The 25,238-nt window shown below is 66.1% G+C and overlaps 1 protein-coding gene and 1 long non-coding RNA gene across 8 annotated transcripts; one reads left to right on the forward strand and one right to left on the reverse strand.

Moving 5' to 3' along the window:
• Positions 1 to 11,427: 11,427 nt before the first annotated feature.
• Positions 11,428 to 25,114, reverse strand: ADAM8 (ADAM metallopeptidase domain 8). 7 transcript variants are annotated; one of them, XM_027113035.1, is made up of 26 exons: positions 24,810 to 25,114; positions 24,125 to 24,190; positions 23,331 to 23,425; positions 22,081 to 22,184; positions 21,139 to 21,215; positions 20,902 to 20,980; positions 20,731 to 20,807; positions 20,383 to 20,566; positions 20,027 to 20,089; positions 19,880 to 19,948; positions 19,410 to 19,579; positions 19,231 to 19,312; positions 18,776 to 18,924; positions 18,487 to 18,664; positions 18,140 to 18,229; positions 17,863 to 18,052; positions 17,686 to 17,767; positions 17,217 to 17,379; positions 16,704 to 16,781; positions 15,995 to 16,079; positions 15,202 to 15,316; positions 14,487 to 14,673; positions 13,961 to 14,026; positions 13,728 to 13,781; positions 12,369 to 12,446; positions 11,428 to 12,020 (listed from the first exon to the last, which is right to left on the reverse strand). In XM_027113035.1, exons 1-26 carry the CDS (start codon positions 25,097 to 25,099, stop codon positions 11,970 to 11,972), a joined length of 2,922 nt encoding a protein of 973 aa, XP_026968836.1. In that variant the 5' UTR covers positions 25,100 to 25,114; the 3' UTR covers positions 11,428 to 11,969. The 7 variants fall into 7 exon arrangements, 5 of the variants coding, with proteins under 5 accessions (XP_026968836.1, XP_026968835.1, XP_026968834.1 ...); XM_027113034.1 differs by having other exon boundaries at positions 15,202 to 15,376; XM_027113033.1 differs by having other exon boundaries at positions 13,728 to 13,778; positions 15,202 to 15,418.
• LOC113623567 (uncharacterized) lies at positions 21,840 to 23,379 on the forward strand. Its single transcript, XR_003433993.1, has 3 exons — positions 21,840 to 21,927; positions 22,782 to 22,852; positions 23,211 to 23,379. It is a non-coding gene; the product is annotated as an uncharacterized LOC113623567 (long non-coding RNA).
• Positions 25,115 to 25,238: the final 124 nt, after the last annotated feature.

Raw genomic sequence — 25,238 nt, forward strand, 5'->3', positions numbered from 1 at the left:
CCTGTGCCCCAACCTGACCTGCATTCCCTGGGTTATTCTCCACTGGCGCTCCCCACCCCAAGGGGCAGGCAAGGCAAGGTCAGCAGCCCCTCCCCAGGGCGCGGCCGAGGCCTGGTGGCAGCTCACACGTGCTGTGCAGGCCGCCTCTCCTGGCCTCAGTTTCCCCACCCATCAAAGGAGGCTCTGAAAATGGCCAACCCGTCCAGAGACAGCAGGTTGAAGCGGTGTCCACCCTGTGATGTGGCAATTCCACTCCCCGGTGTCTGTCCACCCAAGAGGGACTGCCCCAGATGGACTGGAACGGCAGTGTCCTCAGACTGGAAACCTCTCCAAGGCCCCTCGAAGAGCAGGGGGTGCAAATCCCGGTGGCCTGAGGTCCTCGTGGTGGAGAACACGTGGTAACATGGGGAGCGTGGCCACAGGGAGAATTACGCGTTGTTGGTCTGAAACTGGACTTTAACTGGGTGCCCTGAATTTTTATTTGCTCAATCTGGTGTCCCTACACCCTGTTTGTGGAGAGGACGTGGGCCTGGAGGGGGGCGGGGGACGGGAAACCAGGTCCGGGCCGAGACTCCTGTGGCTTCCGGGGCCTCCTGGGCTCGGGGCTTCTGGCGCCGAGAGCCTGAGCCCGGCCCGGTTGGGAGGGCCGTGCGGCCAGCGTGACCGCGGTCAGAGGCCCCAGTGGCCCTGGGCACCTGTGGGAAGCCCCTGTGGGCGCTGGGTCCCCAGGCGGGACCCATGCGTGGGCCAGGCTGGGCCTGGAGGCTCTGAGGAAGGGCCGGGACGGAAGACAAGGAGTTAAGCCTGGACCCGGGCCCCCCCCAGCCTCCTGTCGGGGTTTCAAGGTTGTGTCTGAGCAGCTCCCTTGCTGGGGAGATAATCTCGGCTTCTGGTTATTTTCTCTCCCCTCTCCGGGGCGGATCCGGAACACTTGCCCGGCCATGGGAACTGCCCTCCCCCCTTCAAGGCCGCGGCATAGACGGCCCTTCCCAGGGCACCCTTGGCCTTCCCAGGACCCCCAACCCGAGGGAGGATTGGGGCCGCCTTTTCCAGACTGCTGACCTGACAGCCCCATCCCCGGCCACCGGCCCAGAGCCTGGGCCACTGGGCTTGTCACACAGGCTCGCACGCACACTCAGCCCTGCCCACCAGCCCTGGGCCCGGACCCCAGGCTCGGCCCAGGTCCCCAGCCCCCGGCCCCCACACGGTCACTGCTGTCCATGACCCAGGGGCCGGGGGTCTCTTTCTCACGGGGCTGGGCTCCAGGTTTGGGGAGGGACCTGTCACCTTCAGTGGCGGCTGCTGCCCGTGGCAGTCTCCTGGGCCCCCAGCTGGCTGACCCACAGGCAGACAGCGCTCCTCAGGCCAGCTCAGCGTCCCTGACCCAAGGCCCCTCTGGGTCCCCGCAGGTACCGAGGGCCCCTTAGTAGAGGCCTGGGGGTCAGTGAGGGGTGGGGAGCGCTGCGGGTGAGGGCACAGCCTGAGACTGGGCACCTCCTGCTTCCCTCAGCGCTGGCCCCCGCGGCTGAGGAGGAAACCGAGGCCCAGACCAGCGGGGGAGCCTTGCTTCCCAAGGACAAGGGCAGCCTAAGCTGGAACCAACATCCTCTCGGCTCCAGGCGACTCCCAGGGGCCCCTTCCCACAATCCTGGATGGAGAAGCTGCTGGGCTGGGCTGGGCGGGTGGGAGCCTCCAGCTGAGCCGACCCCGTGGACTCGCTGCCCCTGACCTGGGAGGGGGCTGGGCTGGGGCTGACCTATCCTAGCTGCCAGGCTAAGGGCCACACTTGGGGGGGCGTCCCGAGACCCCCTGCTTCAGGCAGCCGTGGGTCACAGAGGAGCGCCCAGCCCGGAAGGTCAGAGCCAGGGCCACAGGCGGTGGGAATAGAGGGGGAGCCCCGGGGGCTGAGTGTGCACGCACATATGTGTGAGCATGTGTGTGAGGGCCTGTGGGTTTGGGGCTGTGACCTCGCAGTGGTGAAGGGGCTGCGGGGGCCGGTGAGGAATGCTTGGTCTCTCCCAGGGCCTGGCCTGTGAGGCTGGGCTTTCCTCTGGGAGCCCAGAGAGGGCTCGACACCCACCAGCCAGCTGCCCGTGTGTGGCTGCACCCAGCGAGCAGGGTGGGCGGCATGCTGTCATCCGGGGCCAGGGGTCGGGGGGGGGGCGGTGGCAGCCCAGGTGACTGGCAGTAAAGGTGTCCAGACATGCCACACCCCCACCCAGCCCTGCACGGCCCCTGCCCACCCTCCTTGCCCTGTGGGCATGCCCTCTGCCTGGATGGCCACTCAGCTGACTTGATGGGTGGAGTGGGGGTCACAGAGGGCAGGTACCACTTCATCGCACCATGTGGCCTGTTACACTGCGGGAACAAAGACACCCCCCCCCAGAACACCTGGGGGGCGGCGGTGGGATCAGAGCCTGGGGTCCTCACGCCTCCCCTGGGGTGAGGCCAGGGCTGCTCTGGCCCCTGGACTCCCAACAACCCTCTCCTGGACGGTCCCATTTTCGCTGGTGGGTGAGGCCCAGCAGGGCTGAAGGCCAAGAGACGGACCAGGCCCTCGGCCACTCTGCTGGCTGGTTCTGAGGGAGCTTCTCTCTCTTAACAAGTGTGTCATTTTCAGGGTTTATGAGGGGATGGATGTCAAGCGTACATGGGGCGCAGCAGCAGGCCTGTCTCTCAGGCGAGCTTGTTAGAGCCATTATTCTCATTTTTTTCCCATTACAGAACAACATGTTGCCGAGACTGTCGACAATACAGAAGCGACCATTCTGCCCCCCGGGGGCCATCGCTGTGAATCGTGCGGGTTTCCGCCAGCCTGTTCTCTGGGCATCTTTTTATCACTTTCTACGCGTGAGCCACGTCCCTTCCAGGGCAGCTTCCCCCACCTCCCCCCGCAATCCCGTGGCAGCGGCGGGGCCGCCAGAGGGGCCTGGAGCCCCAGGCCTGTGGGTGCTGAGGGCCTGGTGGCCCTCGGGGCAGCGGCCATTGCCCCAACATGCTCACGCGTCCCTTCCTGCGTCTTCTCCGTGCCTTCATTTCTAATCTCAGTCGATTGCACTCCGCTCTGCTTAATTTACTACCTGGATTTAATCACAACCTTGAGCTAAGCAAGCCGTGTTCTGGCTGAACCTCTAGGTCAGTCTCTGGAAGCTCCCCGTCACCGGTCACTTGTACGTTTTGCGTGTCTAGGGCGTTTTTCCCTGAAAGGTGTTTTCTAGGCGTCACAGCACGTTTAATGCACGCGCAACGTCAGGCCGGCTGCCCTACCTCACAGCTCGGAAACACAGCCTGGCGAGCTCGCTCAGCCTTGATGCCCCGGGGGAGCCGAGAGCCCGGGGTTCGGCCCCCACCAACCCCGCGTGATGGCTCTGGGGCCCTTTGGTTGAGCACCCGCCCTCCCATCTTCTGAAACTCTCTAAACGTGCCGCGTTAGTGATGCCCGCGACGTCGGGCCCACCAGCTCTGCCTCCCAGGCTCCCCCCAGAACCTGACTTCTCAGGGCTTTGCCCCCCAGGGCTGTCAGGTGACTCCTGCTGCCCGGTGGCCACGGTGGCCCTGCCTGAACAGCGCCAGCCTCCGCCTCTCAGCCTCAGCCCCTCTGCCCTCCCCGCCCCGCAGCCCCAGCACGGAGCCCTGCTCGAGATGCCCTTGTATTGGCTGCTCCTCTGCCTGAGCCGCCAGCCCCTCATTTTCTTCACGCCTTTACTCGGGAGTCAGGTGTGGTGGGCTTCCGTGGCCCCCGCTCCCACACGTCAGGCTCTGTTTTCATCTCCCCACCCGGCTCTATTTCTGGGGGGCGCACCCCGCCCCCACCCCAGGCCTCACATTTCCCTGCTCCATCCCGCTCTCTGGCTCTCGGCTGCTAGACAGCGCGCACAGGAGAGGGTGGTGGTTCCTTGCAGGACTCGGCGTGTTACTGCTTTTAAAGGAGGGTCGGGAAGGCGCAATTTCTGTCCCGGCCACGCGGAGTCGCCCTCGGGCCAGCCTGGCGCCGCTCCTGGGCAGTGTGGGCGCGGCTGTCCCGGGCACCTCCACTTTCCCATTTCACAAAGGTTGGGGAAGCCCAGGCTGCCCACTGACCTCGACCCACCCTGGGCAGATAGTGTCACTGCTGGGCCCTCAGGACCTCATTTACACCTCTGTGCCTCCTAAGGTTTTCCCCTTAAAAATGTTTTTTAAATTATGAAGTACTTAACACGTGCACAAAGCTCTGTCAGACGGCGCACCAAGCGCCCAAGCGCCCACCTTGCGCGCGGAGACACTTCCCGGGGCTTGGGGTCTGCTTCCTGGGCTGGGGGAGGGCAGCCTGGCCTTACCTCCCTGCTAACTGCCCGGCAGTCCCTGCGCCGCACAGTTCACAGCCGGAGAAAGCTGGAGTGACCGAACCAGAGAGCTGCCTTGAGTCCACAGCCGGCAACGGTGAGAGCACAACGGCGGCGCCCAAGGGATAGACCAGCGGGCGGCCTTCTCATGTTCTTCCAGAGAGAGCCCCGCCTCTGCTTCTCCCCCGGGACCCAGGCCTGAGCCAGCTCTGCCTGTGACCCAGCAGGACTCAGATCCACTGCCGTCACATGTCCCCCAGGCCCACCAGCCAGGTCAGGGGCCTCCCTCCAGGGCCCCCGAATCAGGCCCTGCCGATGCGCCCCGAGCCCGACCCTACTTGGGCTGCTCCTCTGCATTCCTGCCCCTGCTGGTGGCCCAGCCCCTTCTGAGCTCTCCCCGCCTCGTGCCCCACAGTGAGTCCCCTGCCTGCCCCCAGCCCCAGCCCTGGGCTTAAGGCCCCTCGAAGCTGGAGTAGGGCGGGTGCTCTGGCTGGGACCCCTGCAGGGGCCACCTGTGGGCTCGTCTGCAGGCCAGCGATCCGGGGCCCACCTCTGGCCCCTGCAGCTCAGCACCTGCTCCCAGGGTCCCTGTCAGGGCAGCCCTGTGCCCTGGGCTATGTTTCCCAAGCTCCACCCTCTGTCTCCAAAGCCCAGCCTCCGGGCCAGCCCCATGGCCACCTCCGCTGGTGAGCGAGCACATGGGCACTCCCTGACACAGGCACATGTGCGATGCCCACTGCAGGCTCCTGCTTCAACAAAGGGCCAGCCAGCCTCCTGTGTGTGCGCGTCTGGGTGTCTGGCCCTGGAACACAGTGGCAGCCCCTTGCTGTACCCTGAGGTGGAGGGAGGCTGCGGGAGCCCGCACCACACCCAGACTCCTGCCCAGCTGGCAAGACACCGTGAGCTCCGGGCTGCGGGAGCTCATCTCCGTTGGCCTGCCAGCTCCTGACACTAGGAATCAGTAGGGGCTGCTTGTGGCCCGGAACCCCGCGGCCGGCAGTCTGGAAGACCCAGCACACGGATCCTGCGGTCCTGGCTCCACAGGCAGGGCTGCTACCCCCACCGCAACGTGCTGCCCCCTGAGGCTGTATCCAGGGCAACCCTCAGAGATGGCCCCATCCAGGCTCTCCCGGAGGCAGGGCCCCTCCCGGAGGGAGCAGGTCCTCGGCCTCAGCTGTGCTTCTAGGGAGCTCAAGCCCTGATTCTCCCCGCAAGGGCCTCGGAGCCCGCCCTCGGAGCGCCACGGCCCTGACCTGGGCCATGGGGCCGCGGCCGCGCAGTCTGACTCAGGGAGGATGCAGGCTGACTCAGCTGGAAGCAGCCCTGAAACCCTGACAGAGGTTTTCAGCTCTGACGCCACTTCCTGAAACCCTGCAGGGGCCCAGGATGTGAGTCAGCGGGCAGGAAGCAGAAGCAAGGCTCTGGGGTGCCCCCCAGCCCCCCAGCCTGGATGCCAGGACACGGAAGCCAGCAGGATACAGCCCCTGTCCCCACCCCCAGCCCCCCTCAGCGTCTGGGGCACCTAGCCACACCCACCCACCGCCCTGAAGTCCCTGTCCAGGGCCAGGGGCCCCACGTGGCCTGGGTGAGGCCCGTCGCACAGGTCCTGGCTCCGCTCTGACCCCCCGGCCTCCAGAGCAGACGTGGCGATTACCACGAGCCTCTGCCGAGCCCCACAGGCTCTCTTCAGGGCACACGACCTCCCAGCGAGCCTTTTCTCCGGGGTCCTCGGGGACTTCAGGTGAGCTGACAAGTAACGCTGCCGCCCCCGGGCCCCCACGGCACACAGCACACCGCAGACCCTCCACATTCACAGACACAGTGATGACGGGACAGCTTAGGGCCTCCGGGGAATCGGACCCAAGTCTTCACGTCCAAACCAGTCTCGGGCGCAGGGGAGCCACACCGGCCGGGAGCCCTGAGACGCGCAGCCGGGACAGGCCCAGGCCTCATGCTCGTGGACACACTCGCTCGGGCCCCCGCGGCGCTCTGAGCCTGCTGGACGGTGTGCGGCCACACTCGGAAGCACCTGGTCTGGGGGGATTCCGTGTGGGTTCAAAGTCCGAGTCTGGTGGACGGGGAGCGGGGCCCCTCTGGCCCTGGGCGTCCCTCCGTCACCGGGGCTGGTCTCTTGCACGAGCTCCAATTCGCTGGTCCTTCAGCTTCAGCAGGTGCTCCAGTCTGGCCGCCTTCATCTGCAGGACCTGCAGGAAAACACACGTCCCTGAGGGACACGTGTCCACCCTCTGGAGCTGGGCAGCTTCAGCCCTGGGCTACAAGGCCACACAGCCAGTGGTCAGACCAAAGGCCCTCGAGTGGGGCACCCTGGACGGAGATGATGTGGGTCCCCGAAATGAGCCTGAGGGACCCAGGGTGATGGAGGGCAGGACACGAGAGGGACGGGCTGGCTTCCCTCCCCCATCCCGTCCAGCCTACTCCTGGGTCCTGCCAGCCACGGGCTGAGACTGGGAGCCTCCCGGCCTATCCGCTCTGCAGCCCCTGCCCGGCCCCGGGCAGGTCCTTGGAGCATGCCTGCTGATGGTGCAGCGCCATGTGCAGGGCTCACTTCTGAAGGGAAACAGCCAAGAAGACACTCCCGTGAAGACCGATGGTCGGGAGGGACCGCCCAGCGCCCCTGCTCAGCGGTCCTGCCTCCAGTGCAGCCGCTGGCCCTGCTGAGCCTCCTTCCAAGGGAGGCCACGGCGCAAGCCTCCCTTGCTGGGAACACAGAGCCCGCCTCCCTCAAGCAGGTGAAAAAGAATATTTCGAAAAGCTCATCTGCCCCCTAGATGCTGTGTCCAAGGACAGATGGCTCCAGCTGGCCGAGGCAGGGCGTCGGCCTCTCAGCAGACAGACCCCTCCGAGGACCCTGGACAGGGTGCACCAGCAGGCCCAGTGTGCCCCCGCCCCATGCGGCCTGGCCACACCTCTCCCCAGTGACAAGCTGCGAAGGCCAGGAGCGTCCCGAGGCAGCATGCCGACTGAGCGTGTCCAGTTCTAATTTCAGTCCACGCGGGAGGCTCCGGCCTGGCACATCCAGGCCCCCCCACGGCCCTCCCCCCGCTTGCTTTGTCTTACATCAGTGACAGTCACGGGAAGGGCACTTAACTGTGTCACTATCTTAAGTGGCAGGTGAACTGTTTTCCCCTCTGGGTTTCATAAAATAAAACACAGTTGGCAGCTGAACAACGCGGCGAGGAGTGGCAGCGGGATGTTAGAGGTGCCAAACAGCACCCCCCCGCACAGCCAATAACCCGCCTACAGCTTTACGTTCAGTCCCGCACCCCGGGTCTGCAGCACACACAGCGCAGCGCCGTGGTGCATATCTACTGAAAAACACACACGCCATTCAAACCCATGTTATTCAAGGGCCCACGGAGGCCAGGGCCCCCTGTGTTAGCCCAGGGGCCAGAGCCACGGCCATGGGCGCGAGAGAGCAGCTTCGTCCCTACCATGGCTTCCTCTCTGCTCTCCAACACACGCAAACCACGCGATGACACCACTTTCCTGCTTCCTTAAGAAAACTGAGTGGAGATCCGCGCAGCCCTCGGGAACCGTGCTGTCATCACAATTCCTGACAACCCCTCGGACCCTGAGGCCCGACATGTTCAGCCTGCACAGCCACCCCACCCCCCACTGTCTTGGGTCCAAAGATGCAGCCTGTGCTCCCAGGGTGCTGGGGGAGCACGCAGTGGTCGCTGTGTGGCAGTGAAGGGACCTGAGCACCTCCTGAACCCAGGAATGCTGGAGACCCTTGGTGAGAGAGAGGGGAAGAGTCTGCGCCCCCAGAGCCAGGCTGCGTCCCAGAACCAGGTGTGCACCTTAGGGATGTGCCTCTGCTCCCTGACCTGGCCCCATGGCCCCTGGGCTGCTGTCCAGCACATCCGGTGGCATCGCCCGTGAGTCTGCAGCCCCTGGCTCGTGGGCCCCAGGCTTTGATAACTGGTGAAGCTGGGTGGTCAGTCCGTGGGGATGGGGGGCTTCTAGGTATCTTCGGAACGTCCTGTATTTAAATAACCCACCTAAACGTGGGTCCCGGTCAGGGGCCCTGCCTGCCCCCCGCCGCCTCGCCGCACACCAGTCCGGGCTGCTTGGGGGCGCCCAGGCCTGTACCTTGACTGCCTCCTGCAGCACGCCCAGCACCTGCTGCTCCTCCTCCAGCAGCTGCTGCAGCCCAGGGTCCAGGAGCTGCCAGGGCTCGCCAGCTGGGCCCCGACTGAAAGGCAAACCCGGGGCCTTCGGCCTCTGGGGGCGCAGAGGGCTCGAGATGGGGCCCACCCTCTGTGTGCCCAGCAGCCCGTCTCCTCTGGAGCCCTCTGACTCCCAAGGGTCTCCGCCCCGGAGGGCGCTGAGGGGCTCGGCAGGCCTGCGAGATAAGCTGACCGCCAGCTCAGGGCCTCCGGCTGGGCGAGGGGCACACAGGGGCGTGGTGGGGTGGTGGGCTCAGCCCACACAGCGCCACGGGGGCACAGTCAGGCCTAACGTGGTGCCCAGGTGCAGCCCTCGGTGCCTCTGAACGGCTTCCCCGTTTGGAGAGGTGACCATTGAACAACGGCCACCCCGCACGGCCAGTGGACAGGGCCCGGGGGTGCCCACTTGTTGGGGGGGGGCGGTTGGCCATTACCAGAGTGTGCAGAGGCGGTGAGCCCCACCCGTGGTCTGTCAGTGTCGCCACTGGAGGCTCCTGGGTCCTGTAGAGGGTTCAAACCTTGTGCAGGGAGACCGGCAGGAGGGGCTGACTCTGCTCCTGTCGCCGACAGGAGGCCTGCCTGGGTCTCCCAGTCACAGACAGGGAGCAGGGAGGGGCTCGCTGGGGGACGCTGGGCCTGAGCGCTTCTGAAAAGGGAAGCAGACAGGTCAGGCTGGAAGGGGCCGTGGGGACCCGTGGGGACCCGGGGCTTCATCCCCACCCAGTTCCTGGTTTTACTCTCAGCCAGTTCCAAGGCTGTACGACGGCACCCACACGTCCAGCCCTGCCGGGCGGGTCCTCACCCGCCTCCACCTTACCCCTCACTGCACACAAGACTGGCTCGATGGCCCCAGGCGTGGTGGCCACCACCTTGCGGATCTCCTCCTCCGAGACACAGAAACCCAGCTTGTGGAGGACTCTCCCGCAGAGGAAGCAGGGTACAGCCCTCAGAGCAGACCGCCCTGCAGAGCTGGGCGGCAGGGCTGGCTCGCCTCCGTGCAGAGGGCCCGGGACCCACAGAGACCCGTGGCCGTCTCGTTCCCGGCCACCCCACCAGGGGTCACAGGACACATGGTGCCCTGTGCCTTCAGGCCAGGTGAGTCCCAGCCTGGGCCACCACCTCCCCGATAAGTGTCCCAGGGACTCTGCGGAGGACGCATCCTCTTGCCTGAGTCTCCTCTGTTCTGGGCGGAAGTCCTCCTAGCTCACCTCCAAAGTGCTCAGAGCCTGGCCTCTCCCCACGTCCGCCTGCAGCTGCCGTCCTCTCGCCTCTGGGGGCGGGGGCAGCCCACCCCTCCTCCCCCTCCCCCAAAGTCCCCTCTCTCCTCAGAATAAGTCCCCCCCCCCAAGGGCAGTGTGCTCCGAAGACCCTCGGTGACATCCCCTCCCCACTGCAGCCCCACTCTGTTCACTGTCACTGCCTCATGGGTTCTGCCTTGTTGTCCCTCATGTGACTTGTCACAGCTGACACTGGTCCCATCTCTTCATTTATCTGTCTTCCCCACAGACGTACAGCCCCACGAAGGCAGGGGCCCACGTACTGCTGTGTCTGCTGGGCCTGAGCAGAGCCTGTCACCCAGAACTGTTGGCGGGTGGGCGGCTGAGCGAGAGCTGTGGTCACGCAGTCAGAGGGCAAGGCTGGTGCCCCGTAAGCGGGTGTCGAGCTGACCAGTGCTGTCCTCTTGGCGGGGGGCCCCCAGGAGCCCCAGGTTGGACTGGACAGTGTCAGGGAGACCCACAGCAGGGACACAGCCTGAAGAGTTGTCCCAGGGGCTGGGAGGGGCTGTGGGGAGGCTGCCGTCCAGGACGGCCTTGCAGAGTGAGGAGTGGGGCCCCAGCAGAAAAGGCGGGGGCGGAAAGCCTGCGCGAAGCCCCGCCTGTTGAGAATGCTCCAGCTGCCGAGCTGCTGGTCCGCGTTGCAGGCGGGGATATAGTCGTGCAGGTCCACAAGCCGGGGGTGGGAGAGCTTCACAGTGTCAGCCAGCATCACTGGGGCAGAGCGGGCAGGGGCGCGAGGTGAGCTAAGAGCCCTTGGATTCCTTAAATCATCAGCCATCCAGGGCCTCCGAGGTGGATGAGGACGGAGAGAAGTTCCAGGGAGCACCCGCAGGGTGTGGGCGCCCCAGGGGAGGGGGCTGTGAGAGCCCGTGGTGTGAGAGGAGCTGCTAGGAGGACCCCAGTCTGCTGCATCCTCCCCCGGGGAACGCGGGGTCCGGGGACAGGAGGAATTCCCGTGGCCAGGTTGAACACAGAACTGGCCGCTGGCTTTGCCGCATTCCTCCTCCTTCTGGGGCCATCGAGGCAGCGCCCCTCCCACGTCCTGCCCACTCCTTCCAGAGGTCCCTCACGCCCTGCCTCTGGGGTCGTCTGCATTTTGCAGGGAGTCCGGAGAGCGGGGACCCTTCTGGGGCCGCGGCCCTTGCCTGGCCGTCCCGACTAGCGGCACATCTCCTTCGGGGCTCCTGCTGGCCGGGAGGGATGACCGCTGCGCTCTTCCCCTGAGCAGAGAGCGCCAGGAACCGCCTGACGGGCGGCGGCCCTGCGGCCTGGACAACCGGCGGTCACCCCGGCCCCCGGCCCCGTCGTGGCCGCCGCCCCGCCCTCACCGCCGTCGCTGAAGTCCCGGGCCACGTGGCGCTTTGCGGCGGCTGAGCGGCAGTGCGTCCAGCCAGGCGTCTCTGAGGCCACGGAGGGCGCCGGGCAGCAGCGGCGGCCGGGGTGGCTCGGCCTGGCGGCGCCCAGCGTGCCGGCGCCCACCGTGGAGCCGGGAGACGGCGGCGGAAGGGCGGGGCCGTTGCCGGGAGACCGGAGCGGGGTCGGAAGGGGAGGGGCGCCGGCCACCTTGGGTGCTGGCGGCCCGCTCCGCGCGGGCGGACCGAGCTGCTTAGTTTAAGCAGAGGAGGGCTTACGATAAAGTCTCAGAAGAAAAGAAGGGGAAAGTTTTATTTTAACAAGCATTGGACTCTTAAATCTTATAAATTCCACATTGTTTCGCATGCAACATTTTCCACCCATCTCCCGTCATTTAGAATTTGATCAATAATTTAATCGTAGAACACAAAAACTTCATTAAAGTTTTCAGCCCTACTGAATGTGCATCTGAGGTTTCCAGAGACCCAGACAAGACACCAGGGGCAGTAGGGAGACACACGTGGGTGAGGAGGCACTGGCCTGGCCCCCGTTCCTGAGGTCAGGACAGCAGCCGAGGGCCCGACCACGGAGTCCTGGGCGGAGAGGGCCTGGGCTGTGACCGTGGGGTGCTGAAGAGTGACCTTAGCCATGAGGAGTTGGCTCTTCCACTAGAACTTTTCACAGTGGACCCAGCCCTCAGGGAGGGGGACGGAGGGCCTGGGGCCAGGCAGCTGGTCTGTCGGTGCTGGTGGCGAGGTCACATGATCACAGGTAACGTCCAGACAGGTGCACAGATGCCCCCCAGGGTGCTTTGAGCTCGGGCCCCATCACCTCCTCTGGGCGGGGGGTTTCAGAGCAACCTTTGGGGCAACAACTCCCTTGGAAAAGGAAGAAAGAACTGACATTAAAAACCATCTGCTACAAAGAGCACAATTGAATCTAATTTCCATTTGCTTTTCTTAAAATTTGGATCCTCAGTTCATCCAACGATATGACTGTGCTCAGAACTCAGAGCCGAGTGGAGACAGCCCGGGTATTAACAGCTGATGCTTTATCAAGAATAGACTTCTGTACTTAACACTAGTGGAGAAAAAGACACAGCAACAGCTGGAAGAAGCGGCAAGCACTGAAAAGTCCTCTGGCAGAGTAGAGGGCGGATGTTACACCCTCTCAGGGCCGTGCCCCAGGCAGCCAGCTGGGCACTGCCCTGTGTGTGAGGGCCTCACCTGAGTGGGTCCAGGCTGGGCCCCTCCGGCCCTGGGCTTGATGGGTGGCATCGGTGGAGTGCAGGTTGGCTTGACGACCTGGAAGGAGGCAGACACAGCTGATAGCCAGCTGGGCCAGGGCGCCAGCTTCCCAGCTCCTTCTAGAAAGTTCCCTGGGTGCTCTGCTCTGCTCCAGACCGGCCTGCATGTTTCTCTTCGCTGAGCTCTCTACAGAAAAGTGCCCCCAACCCCCTCCCCACCCACAGCTGCCATTGCCCCGAATGAAACCCAGATGTGGCAGGCCCCCATTCCTGGGCCCATCGGCTTATCTCACTGCCCTGCCCTCTTCCCTCAACTCCCCCCTCCCCCCTCCCCCAACACGACCCAGGAAAAGCTCTTAAATTGCCAGAGTGGGGGTCTTCAGAAACTCTAAAGCCAAGGATCCACTACTAGAATTTGCATTTGTTTGCATCTCAGCTTTCCCGGGCCAGGGCTCGAGTGGAGACGGAAGGCCTCCAGCAGAGGCCCTGCTCAGCCCAGGCAGCTCATTCCAGCGCCAGAGGGACAGGGTGGGCCCAGCACACCGAGAAGGTCCCTGCTGAGCAGAGGGGCAGGAGTCACCTGCACTTTTCTCCCCCAGCACAATTCCCTGGCTGCCACCAGTTCCGTGACCAGAAATCTCTCTGCCCACCCCCTTCCCTGTCTGGCCTGTCAAAACCCCTCCTAAGACTTTTTTACGGACTATTTTTGTAACTTCGTTGTAACTCTAAAATTAATTCAAAATAAAAAGCAAAAAGGAGAGAATCTCCGTTAAGCAAACGCCACAGTAATGGCTGTGGTAGGTGAGATCCACCCACAGAGGCACCGCGGGTCAGTTTAGGAAGTAACCAGCCGGGCGTTGCTCCAAGCACCCCCACGACATTAACCGCTAAGGGAAGACGGGCCCTACTGAGATTTAGAGCCCTGCGGACACCATGCAACCCAGTGATGACTCCACACTGGCGGCGGACAGGCTGCCTCGGGCCCCCCAGGCTCCTGGTGGGCGGAGAGAGGAGCCTGGGTCTCCCTGCCTCACAATTCGCCAGAGCAGGTGACCTCCCCGCCTGCCGGGCGGTGCGTGTGCCTGTCCAGAGGTGCGCAGGACCCTCGGCAGTACCCACGGGGCTCCCAGCAAAGAACGGGACCCGCCAGGGCCAGACCTCAGGACAGGCGGGAGGGCCTCCCGAGTGAGCCCAAAGGCAGGGGGCTTGCTGGGGCGGCAGTGACTCACATTTGGGAGAGACCCTTCCCAAACCCCTGAAGCCTCAAACCAAAGGGAGCACAACGATGGAGCCCACAGCCCCACACACCCCTGTGCCCCTCCCCCGGGGGTCCTCTCACCTGCTTGGCCTTCAGCCCCGGGAGGGGCTTGGTGGGGGGAGCAGGTCTGAGCTGCTGGGAGGGGAGGAGAGGTCAGGACCCCAGTTCCCCTGGGTTCAGTTCATGTCGGCCCCTGAGGGTGCAGTGGCCACCACCCGAGGGTCCCTGGCCCACCAAAGCCAGCCCCAGACCCTCCGCCTCCCAGGATCTGCTCTATGCCACCTCGACGGCCCCTCTGCCAGCCCCCCACTCACCTGGCCTGGGACCTGCTGGGTATACACAGGAACTGGGGACGGTGGGCTGGACATAGCGGCTGGAGGCTGCAGGAAGCCGGCCGTGAGCCTGGGTCTCAGGGCAGCCACCTCCAGGGAGCCCTGGCTTCGGAGCTGCCCCCACCCAGATGAGGACCCAAGGTTCCGGCCCCTCCCAGAGTGGGAAGAACACAGGCCCGTGTGTGCACAGGGGGCGCCATCCTGCCCCACCACTGGGCCGGGCCCTGAGTTATGCTCCCTTCCCACAGCCCTGGGGACGCACAGAGGTGCTGCATGGCAGCAAGGGCGTCTGGGCCTCAAAATCGCCCCGAGGTGGACTTTGCAGAGGCCTCGAGCCTCAGATTCAATTCTGTCACCAGCTCCTGCGGGTCCTCAGACCACTCGTCCTAAAGCCTCGTTCTGCCTCTAAATGGCGGGTGTGGTGGCCACTCTAAGCCACTGGGTACTGCATCCTGGCCTGAGCTTTGGGGGTGGCCTGGGGAACCCGTTGGGGATGCCTAGTGCTTACAGCAGGAGGTGGCCACTTAGGGGTCACCGCGGAAGCCGTGGGTTTGGGTGGCTGGCTGGGGTGGGAGGAAAGGCCCGGCTCTGGGGGCCCCCTGGTGGGAGCCGGGGCCCTGCCCTTCACCGGTGTCCTGTGCCCCTCGTGGAACAGGGGGTTGGAGAGCCCCATGGCCGTCTTGGGCGCCACATTCCTGGGGAGAAATAAGATGGGTCAGTGCTTCCTGGCCTCAGGATTCAGCCCAGGGACTTGGGGCTCCTGGGTGTGGGAACCCTGGCCTGGCCAGAGGCCCACTCAGCTACAGCTGCCCGTTGGGGTGCACCAGTGACAGCTGTGCGCAGAGGGAGAGGCAGCCTCACGTGTCCTGGCCCCATTGACTCTGGGGTCCAGGTGGGCCCGCAGGAGGTACTTGGAGGCCACTGGGCAAGTGTGTCCTGCTGCGGCCAGCGTGGGGGTCGAGGTCCCCCCAGAGTGGGCACCGAGGACACCCAGAGCCCAGGGCAGACTCAGAGCGCGCTGTCCACCGAGGGCGGTGGGGTGCAAGGGGGAGACGGGGTCCTCTCTGAGTTTCCATATCACTAACCTGTCACCATGACCCACACCTGCTCCCGTGTCAGCGAAGGCAGGGGGCCCAGAGCGCGTTCTCCCCCTCCAGCAGTGCGAGCAGGCGACTCGCTCTGTGCACACACGCTGATGCCCTGCAAGCCCAGAGCTTGCTCACCTCCTTCGGACGGGGCGCCGGGCTTTGCGGTAGATGACCACGCCTGCCAGGGTCAGCGCCACAGGCACCAGGAGCGCCACAGGCACCAGCACGCCCACCAGGCGTCTCCGGGACGCTGTGGGGACACAGGAGGCCAGGTGCCACCAGGGCCAGATGTGCCTCGAGGCAGCAGGGGCTGGGAGGGCCCGTGGGCAGCTTAGCGCATGTCCAGGCCAGCCTGGGGCCAAGGAGGGGCCTGAGGAAGGCGCCCCCTCCTTGGCCACGCCAACAGCCCTGAGCCCTGGGCCCCCTGCGAAGGCCAGGGCCACCTGAGGATCCTTGGCCCTGAGAACCGGTACATGACGCCAGCACTCTGGGCTCTCAGGGGACCAGCTGGAGGGCTTGGTGGTGGGCAGCCCCAGGCCCTCAGTGATGTGGGTGCGGCCAGGCCAGGCCCTGTAGGCCTGACCGCTGGGGAGGAAGACACTTGTGGGGGTGGGAGGCCCCGAGGTTCCCGGGCCCAGGACGGGGCTGAGCACCCAGCAAGGAGCTGGTGCTGTCCCTCGTTGCCCCTGCAGCCCTCCCTCTGGGACGGGCCCCCCTTCTCCTGTAGGGCCGAGGTGGGGACTCGGGATCCTGGGGTCCAGATGCGGGGGCTGCAAGGCCACATCTTCAACATGCCCCTCACGGGTTAGGGGCACACGGCCTCCTTCTCGGCCCCCCCCAGGTGGCCTGAGAAAAGGCAGGACCGCAGCCAGATCCCCTGGGCTTGCGAAGGTGTGTGAAGGCGCAGGGCGGGGCGGGCCCTGCCTACCTGTGCGCACGGTGGACAGCAGCTCTGCGCAGTAGGGCGGGGCCCAGCCCGGGTGGCAGTGGCACTGGTCCTTGTGGTTGCACACCTGGGGGACGACCAAGGCATCAGAGTCTCCAGACCCCCACCTGCCGCACCGCCCAGTGCCCACTGAGGCGCCGTCTGCTCTGCTGGGGCCCCTACTGACAGAGGACAAGCTAGGGGTCCAGGACTGCCACCACCCAGGTTTCGTCAGATGTGCTGACGGCAGCAGCCCCTCCCCGGGTGAGGGAGGATGGCTCTGACGGGACGCTGCGGACTTTCTGAGCAAAGCAGGCATCGCCGCAGGACGGGCAGGACAACTTTGGGGTAGGCTGTCCTCCTGAGACGGGGACACGGGAGGGCACTGCCCCAGGCCCCCCGGTTTCAAGCCCTCAGAGCTCTGACCTCCCCAGCGTCACAGCACAGGTTACTAAGAGCTCAGAGTAGGACACTTCACATCAGACCGGCCTGGCCCACGTGTCCACCAGCACTGTGACTAACCTGGGCTTCCGTGTCTACACGGGACGCCCAGATCCCTGTCAGTCCCAGCCTCAGGAGGCCTCAGCAGGCTCCTGGCACAGCCCCAGGGCACCAGCCTCTGCCCTCTGCTTGTCTGGGCTATCCTCAGCACAGCCTGAGCGTCTTTCAAGCCCAAAGGGCTGGTGGCAGGCCACCCCCTGGACCCACGTACCCCACGGTTGCTGCACCGGGCAGAGCAGTTTCTGGATCTGTAGACACGGAGGTCCTGGCAGAAGCCTTTCCAGCAAACCTGGAGGGCAGTGGGGGTCCCCGCAGGCAGCCAGTCTAGACTCCTGCTTGAAGCACCCCAGCTCTCCGCCATCAACCAGAGCGGACCCAAAACCTGCGTCTGGGCTTCGGAGGGGCAGGCCACAGCCTTCACACCCCCGGTGGCCTCGCGCGCAGCCCATCTACTGGCCGGCCTTGGCCACGGGGAGAGGCACTGCCCGGCCAGCCTTCTGCTGCCACCAGGGCCACAGAGGACTGGCCCCGCCCATCCCCAGAGGGCTTGCAGGACAAATAGTCTTCAAACCCATTAACTGAGAAGGGTCTTCTCCCGCACCCACCATGCGCCTTCCGAGTTTCTCCCCAGAACAGAGCCCTCCTCCAGCCGCCACTGCCCTGCTCTGGGCCCCAGCAGCTCGCCCTGGGGTCCAGCAGCCCAACCGAGGCGCGTCCGGCCCACCTGCTCCTCGCCACACTTGGTGCCTTCCGGCACTGGCTCGTACGCGCTGCTGCTGTCCTGGACGAGAGCCTGGCAAGCACCCGAGGAGGAGGTGAGGGTGCAGGAACTCCGCTCCGGGGGCTTCTGCCCCCCCTCACAGAACAGAGTGCCACACCTGTTGACCCTGAGGACAGAGGGACGTGCGTGGAGCCAGCTCCGCGGGGACCCCTGCGCGGTGCTCACAACCGTGCTCAGCGCACCAGGAGCTGTGGGTGAGGCCCTGGGTCCACCCGCAGGGGTCCACGGCCCAGCCACAGTGACCCACTCTCCCAAAGGGCAGCATGCTCTGGCCTGGGGGTCCTGCAGGGCCAGGTAGGCCCCCGGAGAGGCTCCTGACTCAGCTCCCGGACTCCTTTGTGCAGAGGACTCTCTTGGTGGAAACATTCCGTGCCCTGGACCCAGGGAAGTCGGGCCACGGGAGGACGCTCACCTGCCAAAGTCCAGGGGGATACTGCCCTTGCAGCCTGTGGAGATGCTGTAGCTGTAGCACGTCTCCGTGGCAACCCGAGCGCCTGCGGGGCAGGAGCAGGTCAGCGCTCCGACTCAGGACCAGCAGCCACCCTGGCAGTCCTGAGGGGCCCATGACCAGGGCCCATGCCTGCCTCACCTGGCCCCCACAAGTCCCGGCACCTCTGGGCCACCGTGGGGCAGGCCCCGTTGTAGCAGTAGCCCCCCGGGCAGGGCGTGCCGTTCTCCCAGAAGGCGTCCTCGGGACACATGGGCTGCCGGCCGTCGCAGTACTCCCCGAGGTCACACTGGTCCTTTGCAGGGCGGCACGGCTCTCCGGCCGGCTTCACCTGGTTCAGCAGAGCCGAGCTCACCCAGGGAACAGGAGGCGCCCGAACACCCACGCCTGCTGCTGTGCCCCAGAACCCCAGGCTCACCCTGCACTCGTGGCAGCAGCTGCCGTGGGCACACTCAGCCCCCTTGGCCAGCAGGCAGGTGCTGGCATTGCAGCAGCGGTTCTGACAGTCCTGGGGGCGGGGGCAACAGCGAAGGTCTGAGCGGGCTGCACGCTGGGCTGGCCCCAGGCCCTTCCCTCGGGTGGTCTGGTCACTCCCCGCCACGAGCCCTGCCAGTCGTTTTGGTACCAGAGGACAGGAGGTGTCGCTGTGCGTGCGCAGGGCGCCAGGGGGTCAGGAACGGTCGCCCCAGCCTGTGGATGGGGACCAGCCCCCCATGTGGGCAGCGGGCAGAAAGCAGAGGGTGGTGGCGGGGCCCGGCCCTGTACCTGGGGGGCGCCGCAGTCGCACTGCTCCCCACGCTCCAGGAACCGGTTCCCACACACGGGGCCGCCCACCAGCCGGTCGGGGTCCGGGGCGTCTACCAGGCAGGCCGTCTGGGGCTTCTCCACGAACGTCTCCAGGTCAGCCCGGCTGCAGTGGCTGAACTTTCTGGGGAAGCTGGAGCTGCGGGGAGGGGAGTCCCTGTCATCAGAAGGGGGGGGCAGCCGCCCGTGCCCTGGGACACCCCTGCTGGGCGGGAGGCCCTCGGGTGGGCTGGCTGGGGCCAAGCCTCACCCGATGCTGGCCGCCATCACGCAGCCGCCGCCGCTCCGTGGCACTGCGCAGTAGCAGTCCTGGATGTTCTCGTCGTGGTCCATGCCCAGGTTGTGGCCCATCTCGTGGGCCATGGTGCTCGCCACGCCGACAGGGTTCGGGCTGTGGTCCTACAGGAGGGGCCATGCTGGCTGGGGTCACTCTGGTGGCCAGTCCCCCGCCCGCCCCCAGCAGGCTGAGGGGCTCGGCGGTGCCTCCTGCCAGCATCACTTCTTCAAACCTAAAGCGTCAGTGCATCCTTCGGAAGAGGCAGCTGCTCAGGTGTCCGGGGCAGCGTAGGGACCAGCAGGTGGACCTGAGTCCTGAGGCCCCCCCTCGCAGGCCCCAGCTCAAGCTCTGATCCCCACTCCCTTCCCCCCCACCCCCAGTGGCCAGCTCCAGCCTCTGTCCAGCAAACCCAGCTGGATCCCCCGCACCTGGTTCACAGCCCCCGAGCCCTGGGAGCACATGGTGGACACCCTGGCCAGTCCCACGGTGGTCCCTGCGAAGTCGACCCCGCTGGGAAAGAGAGCAGTGTCTGCACGTGGACACTCAGAACCCGCCTCCCCTGGGGGCTCCCTCGTCCTGGCGACAGCGTGGCCCTCCGCCCACTCACGTGATGAGCTGCGCGTTGTCGTGCAGGTGCCGCCCCGCCAGGTCTCGCACCCGCCAGGACAGGAAGTTGTTCAGTGTGGTGTCGGCCTCGGTGCTGACGTGAATCTTGTCCCCACCGTTCCACATCTCCAGGCCCACGAGCACCACGCGGAAATTGAGCTCCTGATAAAGCTGCCAGAGGGCAGGGAGCCCCGAGGGTCAGGTTCCAACGGTGAGGCCAGTCAACGGCCAGAGGTCCCCCCAGCGTCCGCTGCGATGGGACAGGTCACGAGGGCAGAGTCCTAGCCCCCCCCATCACCTGGCAGATGGTTCTACTGGCAGCCGGGCGCCCCCCATGGCCAGCACTCTCCTCCTCTCCAGGTGCCCCAACAGGCCTCTACAACCAGGGTTTCTGTTGGGCTGGGTGTGTGCTGCCGCGGGGTCCCAGCAGCCCCTGCTGAGAGGAAGCCCCCAGAGCGAAGCGGCCCCCACCTTGTCCACGTGGTTGACCACCTCCAGCATCCGCTGGCGCACAGCCTCTCTGCTCCCCAACCGCTGGAACTGGAGGACAGTAGACCCTCAGCTGCAGCCTTTCGGCCCACCTGCACCCACCCCACCCCCCGCCCCCGCCCCCGGTACCTCTGTGCTGTCCGTGACCACGAACAGCTCCACGTAGCGGGTCTCTCGGGGCACTGGCCAGTTCTGAGGAGTAGGGACAAGAAGCCGGTCAACCACCCAGCCACAGCCCGCCTGCGCACACGGAGCATCTCCAGGCCCCGGAGCTGGCCCCACAGCGCTGGGGGAGCCTTGGTGGGAGCTGGGGGGGGCTCTGGCGCAGACTAAAGAGCTGGCTCTGCGGCCAGCGCGCAGCCAGGCCCAGGCCCACCCCAGCCACGGGGGCGGCAGGCAGCACCCCCGCTTCGCGGGGCATTCAGGAGTCTGGGGATGCATGGGGCCAAGCGGACGCGGAAGCAGCGGGCAGGGCCTCCCCTCACCCGGGGCCTGAGGGCCGCCGAGACCCGCGGCCCCAGGATGGTCTCCAGGCTGCTGTCGTTGACCCCGCAGGTGCCGGCCTTCTGCTGCAGGTGCTGTGCCTGGTACAGTGCGTGTTGCCCCTCTTCCCCGCCCCCATCCAGGGGCTCGATCAGGTGGATGGTGGAGCCGGCCTGGAAGAAGCCCCTGAGGCAGAGGGAAGCCCATGGCTCTGAGTTAGCGAGGGACCCCAGGGCAGCAGGTGCCCCCGGCCCATCCCTCCGTTCTTGGCCTCAGTTCACTTCGCTGGAGAGTGAGACAGTGCTGGGCCCTGATGTCCTGATGCACCCCGCCTGGTCGGCAGCACCCACCTGAGGCCGGCACAGGTGCTGAGGCTGGCAGCGGATCCCTGGTGCCCCTCCACGTTGCCCTGGTAGAAGCAGTGGTCCTGTGGGAGGAGGGTGTGAGGGCTCCGCCGCCAGTGCCCGCGCTCCCCACACCGCCACGGCCAGCCTTGGGGGGGGGTCACTCGGGGGCCACACCTGCCTCAGTAGCCGCTCTGTCACCTGGGAGCCATCGGCAGCCGTGTAGGTCTCCACGTAGCCCGAGCCCACCAGGTCCCTGGAAAAGAGCCCCCGTGATGCTCTGGGCCCCGCCTGCCTGCCCCAGAAGCCACCTTTGGTGTGGAGGAGAGGCTGGGCCAGGGAGCTGTATGCCCAGGACACAGGTGTGTCAGGGGCAGGGATGGGAGCAGGCTGCAGGCTTAGGCCCCTGCTCACCTGTTCTTCCGAAGGTGCAGGGTGAAGGTGTGCCCTCGGGCCCCCAGGACGTAGCTCACACTCTCCGGGTACAGGCCCTGAGCCGGGAGAAAAGGGAGGGGTCCAGAGAGAGGGGCCCTGCCCCAGCCACGCCCACCTCAAACCTGGGGGTGGGTAGCACAGGGCCAGTAGGGGGAGGTGGGGCCTCGGGTCGAACCGGAGGCAGTGGGCAGGTGGGGAGCTCCACCCAGAACCGCCTCGGGTGCCTCAGGCCTCGGTGGTTTCCTCACAAGTCCACACGGGGAGAAGAAGAATGCCCCTTACCGGGAAGCAAGGGGAGGGGGGACACAGCCCCTGACAGGCAGCCTTAGAACCCAGGCGGCAGAGGTGACCCGCCCCTGCGAGGCCCCGCCCCTTCCAGCCCAGGGCCCGACTGGCTGGGCGCCCCCAGCCGCAGCTGACCCCTAGGACACCGTGCGCTGTGCCCGCACCCTGAGGTCAGGACGGGGCTGTCCTCAACACACACTTGGGCACGTGCAGGCGCACACGCTTCAGGTCTCAGGAGTGCCCCCAGGCGCCCCGGGGAGTCTCCCAGCCCAGCCCCAAATGCCCGAGAGGCGTAAGCTAGCGCCCTGCTGAGCCATCCCCTCCAGTCTTGGAGGAGTCTGACTAATCGCTGGAGTGAAACTGGGGAGTGGCCACGGCCGGCGGAGCTCCTGAAAGGAAGACAGGGCGGCCCGGCCGGCACCCCCCACCCCGAGGCGGGGCGGCTGTGGCCCTGCCCAAGGGTGGGCAGGATGGAAGAAGAAGGTGAGGCCCGGGGGGGGGGGGGGGCGGGGAGGGAGGAAGGCGGCCCCTCACAGCTCGCTGGGCACACGGGGAGCTATCACCCTGCTCACAGACAGAAACGGGCTCTGAGGGGCCAGGGAGGGACCCCCAGGCCAGCCTCCCGCCCAGGCTTACCAAGTGGAAGGGCAGGGCTCGGCGGGTGCGGGGTGCTGGCAGGCGCTGGGGCCTCACCACCTCGTACTGCTCCACGTGGGGCAGGGTGGCCCTGGGGGCAACCTCTGCAGGAGAGGGGGGTCAGCAGGCGCACAGGGCACCCTCCCGCCCTGGGGGTCCCTTCCCAGCCTGCTGTGCGCCGGCACCTCCTCTTGGGGAATCGCCCGACAGCGTGGGGACCGCAGACTCTGAGCCCTGGCTGCCCAGCCCAAGTGGGGTTCTGCGTGAAAGAGGCCGCAGGACCCCTGCCCTGGGTGGGGTCGGGCAGACTTGCGCCTGGCAGTGCACGGAGACCCCACCCAGCGCCTGCCCTTCCAGGAGCCCACCAGGCTGCCTCCCAGACCCTGGGGTGACCCGGATGCCCCTCCCCCTCAGAACGAGGACACACACAGGCCCTGGGCGGGGGGAGGGGTGGGGGACGCGGGGGGAGGGGTGGAGGGTGCGGGGGGGGGGCCAGTCTGCCCGTCCAGCGCTTAGAGCTATTTTTCATCCCAACTAATCACGTGACCGCATCTAACAGGGAACTGGCAGCCCTGTTCCGCAGGGTTCACCCAGCCCAGATCTAGAAGCTGCCCCGTATCCAGCAACAGACAGCAGGGACCCAGCCCAGGCCCAGAGATGGAGACCTACTCCCCAGGTGATTCTTTTCTCCTTCTTTCAAGGTGTTAATGGTTGTGTCTCCGTAACGGCTATCTGGCAAACCTCCCGGAGTGACGTGCAGAGGGCCTGCCCCGTAAGTGCCCTCCCCCCCGAACCCCAGGAGGCTCTCAGGAGCTAGGGTGGGGGCCAAGGCCAGCAGCACAGTCAGTTCCCCCAGAGGAGAGGCAGGTCCCCATGTGGCAAAACAACCCCCTGGGGTGCCCCCAACCCCTCGGCTCCAGGCCACTGCTCCTCGGTCCTCCCCTCCCTGCCAAGCTGGGGGCTCCCCGTGGAGGTGGGCAATCCTCCCGAAGCCCCGGAATGGGGCCGAAGCAGCCAGGTCCTCCACCCTGTTCTGTCCCAGCCGGTCCCCACCTCCAACGCAGAAAACGCCCAGGTGGCCGTTTCCCCACGCACTTCCCTTCTGAAGTTTCCGTGTGTGCACCGCCCAGGGCCTCCCCACCGACGGGCCACCTGTGCGCCGCCGAATCCCAGAGACCAGCCCAGAGCCCCGCGCAGGGAGCAGGGGGCCAGGCGACCGGACCAGCTAGAGCCAGACGCCCAGCACTCACCCTGTAGCCACAGCGCAGCAAGCAGCAGGAGCCCGAGGCCGTGCATGGCGGGCGGTGCGGGCGGGGTCCGGATCCGAACCCACGGTTCCGGGGGGCTGGGGAGAAGGTGCTCCGTGCTCAGGCTGGCTCTGGTCCTGCCCTCGCCTCTGAGGCTCTTGCCCTTGCGCCCCGCCCTGCCCCAGCGACCAGCCCCCTGCGCGCGGCCAATCAGCCCCTCGGGGCCGGGAAGGGCCGGGCCTGGGCACCTGAGGGCGCGGTCCCGCCCCCACCCCGCCTCCCCGGTCTCCTTCTGGTCCCCTGGGGCTCCTGGACAGTGTCCCGTATCCAGTGTTCAGCACACAGTTTTGTCAACGTGGACTGAATTAAGCAGGGCAGGTGGACAGACTAACCTGGGCCACTCCTGCAATTGCATCCCCCATGCAGGTGAGGAAACAGGCTGGGGCTGCCCGGGGGGGCCCCGCCGGGGGTGGGGGTGGGAGTGGAGGCCCTGCTGCGTGTGAGGCGTGCGCAAGCTCCAGCAGCCCTGCTCCCAGGCTCCTGAGGCCTCACTGGGGAGACTGGGCAAGGGGAGCACACAGGTGGGGCCGCTGGCCAGGTGCCGGGCAGCCACCTGGCTCAGGGAGCAGACCCTGCTCTGTGGAGAGGGCGGATGTGGAGGCCCAGTGGACAGCCCTGGGATGCGGTCGCTATGGGCCAAAGTCTGCAGCTGCCTGCCCGCTGCTGCCCCCAGCCCCCAGTTTCTGCCCGCCCTGCCCTGCCCTGCAGGCTGGGACCACTCCACTCTGGCCTGGTACCTGGGGATCCAGGCTTCTTGCAGCTGAGCTGGCCGGTGGCACCCCAGCCTCACTCTGAACGTGCCCCTGGGAAGGCAGGACATCAGAGCGTGTCAAGGCCTCAGGTGAAAGGGTGTGGTGCCCTCAGTGGGTCCAGACCAGAGGTCAAAGTTCAAAGGACCATGATTTCCCCCAAAGTGAACAGCAGAAAAAGGAAAACAAGGCAGGAGGGCTTTGCACACACTTTGGGGTATCTCAGGCGTGGGTGACAGAAGCCCCCAGGGCCACAGTGAGCAAGGGGCACAGGCAGCTTGTGTCCCTGAGCCCATACGTGACCGTGTTTCACACAACGATGCGTGTGAACCACCCCAAATCCTCCTGGCCATTTTACTTCCCTTTTTTGATATTGCGTGTTATCTGATAGCAGAAGTTCAAAGGCTACATGTCCCTATTTGGGCAAAAACCCCAGCTGCTGGGACTACACGCTCTGCTGCCCAGACCTCAACAGGGAACTCGGCAGCAGGGGCTCAGCACCGGCACCCCCACCCCACCTACAGGACCAACGTGGGCCCGCAGAGCCCCCGCCACAGAGAACCCCTCCCCCACCCCACCTACAGGACCAACGTGGGCCCGCAGAGCCCCCTACCCCAGAGAACCCCTCCCCAAGCCCACAGGGCGCTCCCCTCCCGCTGTCAACGCCTGCAACCCGGAGGTGTCTCCTGCAGGAAAGCCCAATGGCCAGAGCCCAGGACAGGGACGCAGGGCTTCTGGGCCTCGGGCCAGGTGGGGGGCCAGTGGGCGCCTCTGCCCAGAGCCTGTGCTGCAGAAGCCCGGACTGTGGCATTTTGGGTGCACCCGCACGCACTGCAGCTTAGAAGAGGAAGCAGTTTGTGGCTTGAGTCCAGGCCCCCAGCTCAGGGTGCCCCCTCCGCAGGGCAACAGCGGGGTTGGGAGCTGCCCGACCCCTGCCCCTAGGGGAACCCTGTCGTTCCTCATCTGCCAGAGCGGGGTGGGGGTGGGTGGGCGGGGAACACCTGGAGCAGGCGGTCCGAACTGAATTTTGAAAACGACCCACGTGGAATTCTGCAGGGAAAGGGTAGGGTGGCTGGGAGGGGGGCAGAGCAGCACAAAGGTA

Source organism: Aethalodelphis obliquidens, unplaced genomic scaffold (assembly GCF_003676395.1).
Source record: "Aethalodelphis obliquidens isolate GAN/ISIS:26980383/991018 unplaced genomic scaffold, ASM367639v1 scaffold11, whole genome shotgun sequence".
Taxonomy (NCBI): domain Eukaryota; kingdom Metazoa; phylum Chordata; class Mammalia; order Artiodactyla; family Delphinidae; genus Aethalodelphis; species Aethalodelphis obliquidens.